Here is a 5,033-nt window from a genome sequence, read left to right as displayed (position 1 = left end):
AGTTGTCGTAAGGATATTAAACCCTAGCTGTCGCTAGGGGAACTTTCATCGAATCTCTACTATCCTTTCATCGAATCTCCACTATCTCTAACCGTCATGCACAACGAATTATGTCTTGATCCCTGTAGTAATAAAATTTTTTAAAAGAATTATATTTAGAAACAGGGAAAGTAGATGAGTTCTAGCAAAACGATAAACTCTGCAACAAATTCCACTCTCTAAGAGAGGTTCGTGAAGCTATACAAGGCTTGCACGAAGGATTTGCTTCCATTACTAAATGTGTAGGTTCACATTCCGGTAATATTTACAGCCGGCGCCTCATCGTCACACCATAATTTGCAGAGCGATGGAGAGACAAATAAACTACACTGCACAGCACGTGACGGCACGGAATGCCTTGTGTGATGAGCTGGACTGACTTATCCTTTTTTGCCCTCGTCGCTGTCGACGACGAAACTGCTACTCCGCGCGTGCATATCTATCCGCGTGGAGCTCTGAAACGGCCAACGAAAAGCAGCGCCGCGCATACATTTCTCCGCTGAATCTTCCACGCAGAGAGCACGGGAGGCCGGCCCCGGCGACTCCGCGCGTGAGGGGCCGAGGTCGCCGTCGTCAGTCGTCACTCGTGGAGCTCGGCGTACAGTTGACCGGCCGTCCGGGTCAGCTCGGCGAGGTCGGCCAGGTGACCGCGCAGCCCGTCCGCCAGCAGCATCAGCAGGACCCTGCAGTCTGCACGCACGCACGCACCCAACCATCAGTCCGTCAGTCAATGGAGCGCCTCAATGAATGAATGCTCGCTTGACTCCGGCGGCGTCGACGACGACGTGAACGGGAGCTTAAATGCTTTGATAATTTGATTGATAGTTTCGTGCGGTTTTCGTGGTTGATATGATACGAGGCGCTGAATAGGTGATCGATGATCACCTGGGATTTTGCTGAAGTTGTGCAGCGTGACGGCGGCGAGCACCCTGTGCCGGGCCTGCAGGTGGGCGGCGCCGCCGGCCAGGCACCGCTTGAGCCGCGGGACGAGCGCCGAGAACGCGGCCAGCTGCATGTCCGTGTGCGTGTCCCGCAGCGGCGTCGCTGCCAGCGAACGGCTCAGCCACCCCGCCGTCGTCAGGCAGGCGGCCACCAGCCCGGCGTCGGGAGAGCCCATGCACCCGGACAGCGCCGCCAGGAACGGCCGCCTCCCGCTGCCGAGGAGCACCGCCGTCACGTGCTCCAGCCACGCCTCGTTCTCGGCCGCCTCCGTCTCCTGTTCACGGCAATAGTTCAGAACACCAGTGCGTCGAGTCGATAGAGTTCAGACTTCAGAAACTGTTGAACCATGCGTCGGCATTGGACACGGTACCTGCACTGTGGCATCGGAGGTGACGGGTGTGGCGGCAGGTGTGTCGTCGGCGAAGCCGGCCTGCTCGAGCATCCGGTCCTCGGCGAGGAGGTCGCCGGAGAAGGAGAAATGCCCTCCCAGCATCAGCAGAGCTTTCCGGGTGTTGGGCACGACGTTTTCGTCGATCAGGCAGCGTCTCAGAGACTCCGTGAGGGTCCTGACAGCCTCTTCTCTGTATCCGCTGCCGTTACTTCCATCGGGCTCGTCCTGGTACATAATTTACAGATTGAGTTTCAGAATATTTGTTTGGTCATGCTACTTGACTGCTTCAGCACACGGGCAACACACATTTTTAACAGATATTCAGTCTATACCCTGTTGATACACGGCAATGACAAAAGAAAGTGTGCACCAACAAGATGTGTAGGTCTGATGCAGCATACCGGTGACAGTGTGCGATCGAAGTATAGCAGCAGAACAGCAACGAGAGCTCGTTCTTCCGCCGGCGAGCTTCGAAGATGCCGGAGTAGCACGTCCATCGTCTCGGTGGCTGACTCCGTGCACAACCCGCGTATGAACAATTCCACCATTTCCCTTCTGCAACAGTTACCGGCACGTTTCATCAGACAAAATGTTGGAACACATACAGGAACCATGCATGCATTTTCATGTCAATCGCCATGAATCACACCTTCGCAACCGGAGCAGCTCAACGAGCAGACGCACGGCGGCGCTCCTCGCCGAGACCACCTCGCTCCGCAGAAGCCGGACGACGCTCTCTCCATGAACCCTGACAGCCACGTAGCTCCTGCAGCCGCCCTCCGCCCGGACGCACAGCAGCAGGTGCTCGGCGGCGCGCGCCCTCTGCTCCTCCTCCCGCCCTTCCCGAAGCCTGTGGAGGTGGAAGTCGACGCCGCCGATCGCCATGAGGTGCCTGGCCCTCTCCGTCTGCTCCGACACGCTGCGTCCGGCGTCGAGCACCCTGTCGACGACGGCCACGTTGAGCTTCTCCTCCGGCGGCCCGCCGTCGGCGACGCGCAGGCTCCGGCAGTGCTCCGCCTTCCAGGCGTCGATCAGGCGCGTGAGCACGCGGTTCGTGTCCGGGACCGACAGGGCCTCCAGCTCCTGCCCCGTGACGGGGCACGTCCGCAGGCCCCTGTCGAACCAGTGCACTATGGCGTGCCGCTCGAACGTCTGGCCCGTCTCGATGGTCACCGGCCGGTTGAAGATCTGCCGCGTCAGTGGGCAGAGGAAATCGCTCGGGGTGGTGGAGAAAATGGTGGCTTCGACTTGGCTGCCGTCTGCGCCACTGGTCTGGAGCGGCCCCTCGCTGGGAGATTCATACGGAATCATCAAACAGATTCAGTAAGTGTAGTAAGCTGAATCGCAGAGAGAAGGATTCGTACCAGAACTCGAGTGTGAGGAGGTCGATGGCTGACATGTCGCGAGCCGGCAGGTAGTTCGTCGACTCGTCTGCTCCCTTGCCCCGTTCATCTTCGATCTGAAAGATTGTGGAGTGTGAATTCTGTCACAAATTTTGGTATCTGTACGTGATTTGCAGTGCATGAACATGAACTTGAGTATCTAGATAAAATTGTTTCGTACCCGTGGTTCAAATGCTTCATTGGCGAGCATATTGGGCATGAGCACGCTTGCTTCTTCCCGAGGCGTGGGACTGCAGCTCCTTACCTCGCCGTCGTCGCACTCGTGGAACACGCTCCCTGAGCTGTCGGCGTCTGCGGCCTTGCCTTCCTCCTGCACCCCCTCGGGTTGCCGCGGCGTCTCCTCGATCACGAAAATGGCTGGGCTCGGGGTACCGGAGCTATACGCCACGTCCGAGCCGATGTCGTACGTCGTCGACGTGGAGAACCTCGTCGCGCTGGGAGGAGCAGTGCTCGGGGCGGTGGCGGGAGGAGCCGTGCTCGGAGGCGCGGGAACGGACGGGAGGGCCATCACCTCGGTGCGCCCCAGCAGCCAGTCCCTGTAGTAGCACGCCAGCGCGCGCGTGCCGTCGTCCAGCGCGTCGAGGAACAGCTTCTCCACGTCCTTGGACCTCGCGTCCGGCTTCGGTCTCGCCGCCGCCGACTCCCGGTCGCGCCATGCCTTGAGGTGCGTGAGGCCTGGGCGGAAGAGCCTGTCCCACAGCGCCGGCAGAAGCACCGTCCGCGCCTCGCGCGGCGCGAGGCAGAAGGCCTCCAGGGCGTGCACGGCGGAGGAGTGGTCCTTTTTCTGGAGCTTGGAGACGACGGACATGTACAGGTGCGCGCACGCGGCGAGGCGCTCGTGCGGCACCCCCGACGCGGTCACCGCGAGCGCCTCGTCCGCGTCGAGGGACGCCAGGGAGTGCAGCCTGAGGGAGGCGCGCTTCAGCTCGCGCGGGTCGAGGAGGGCCTCCCCCACCGCGGCGGCCCTCTCGATGGTCTGCACGGTCACGCGGAGGTCCAGGACGGCGCGGTGGTCGGACTCGCCGACGCACGACGTGCAGCCGCTCCGCAGAAACGCGCGGAAGGCCTCGTCCTTGGCGAACTGTTTCACCGTCCCCGCGGCCAGGGAGATGAGCGCGCTGAGCGCGGACTCGTCGAGGGCTGGTATCGCGCCCGGGCCGCTGCCGCCCTCCTTGATTTTGTAGCTCGTCGCGCTCCTCAGCGACGCCGACGACTTCCGTCGCGGTGTCTGCTCCTCGCCGGCGACGTCCCCGTTGGGTTCGAGGTTGAGGCGGCCGCGGGCCTGCTGGACGTCGGACTGGGACCGCGCGGGCTTGGTGGGGCGCCGGTGCTGGAGGGGCATGCTCGTGGTCCGCGGCGCCGCCGAGGGGTTGTCCGGCTGCTTGCGGTTTTTCTTGAAGCCATCGACGCTGAGCAGGTCGCGCAGCAAGGACGACGGCGGCGCCATCGGCGCCCCGGTGGCCCAGGAAGTGAACGGCGGTCACGGAAGAGGGGAGGAAGAAGGGCCGGCCGGGTCTCTGCTAGCGGTGAAGCTGCACCGGTGGTTGTTGCTCAGTTGTTGGCATGGCGATTGCCCGCCGTCGTCGATACGTGGACGAATTCGTCGAGGACATTGACAACAGGAATAGGTCGCGCGGCACGGCATGCGTCCAAATGGTGGGCTTTGGCGGGCAGCGCCTCGCTCCGGCTCTCAGGCCGGCCGAGTTTCGCATTGTTCTCAGGGCCATACCCTTATTAGCTAGGCGTTTGTGTATGCAGCTTGACCCTATCAACGGTTGCGACCAGGACGAGGTCTGATTGATTCTTGGGTGAGTTTGCTGGTTTGGACGATCGATCTTGATAGCTCAGATGGCGCCAAGACTGGGCCAGCCTTGTTTAATTGCAACTGGTTTGTTAGTTTTATCTGCCTGCTATCACATGAGTGTCACTCTCGTGACTGGCACTAAGCAAGCCATGAGCTTCCCCCGACCTCTCAATTTCGGATTCGCCATCATCCATCAACCACATTTTATCGATCAACGGCTCCCTTTATTAAGTCATGACGTTGCAGCATGAGGATACTACAAAACACAACGAATACATCTGTGCCTATGCACACAACCAAGAAAAGAAAAATAGAAAGAAGAAAACCAGCGAAACAACTGAGTGCAGCAAAAATATCAACTACTACCATCTCTATTGGGCACACCGGGGCAACGAGGAGGTTCCCTTAATAGCAACGCTTTCAGCAAGCAGATGATGCGTGAACATCGTTATCG

General features: G+C 60.1%; 1 protein-coding gene across 1 annotated transcript; it reads right to left on the bottom strand.

The window, feature by feature from the left end:
* Positions 1 to 209: 209 nt before the first annotated feature.
* On the bottom strand, positions 210 to 4,532 carry LOC123427842. The gene is made up of 7 exons (XM_045111979.1): positions 2,936 to 4,532; positions 2,737 to 2,831; positions 2,022 to 2,660; positions 1,774 to 1,927; positions 1,352 to 1,597; positions 925 to 1,255; positions 210 to 729 (listed from the first exon to the last, which is right to left on the bottom strand). Exons 1-7 carry the CDS (start codon positions 4,220 to 4,222, stop codon positions 620 to 622), a joined length of 2,862 nt encoding a protein of 953 aa, XP_044967914.1. The 5' UTR covers positions 4,223 to 4,532; the 3' UTR covers positions 210 to 619.
* Between the last annotated feature and the right edge of the window lie 501 nt (positions 4,533 to 5,033).

This window comes from Hordeum vulgare, chromosome 2H (genome assembly GCF_904849725.1).
Source record: "Hordeum vulgare subsp. vulgare chromosome 2H, MorexV3_pseudomolecules_assembly, whole genome shotgun sequence".
Classification (NCBI taxonomy): Eukaryota; Viridiplantae; Streptophyta; class Magnoliopsida; order Poales; family Poaceae; genus Hordeum; species Hordeum vulgare.
The sequence above is the reverse complement of the archived record's forward strand: the minus strand, read 5'-3'. Positions and strand labels throughout refer to the sequence as shown.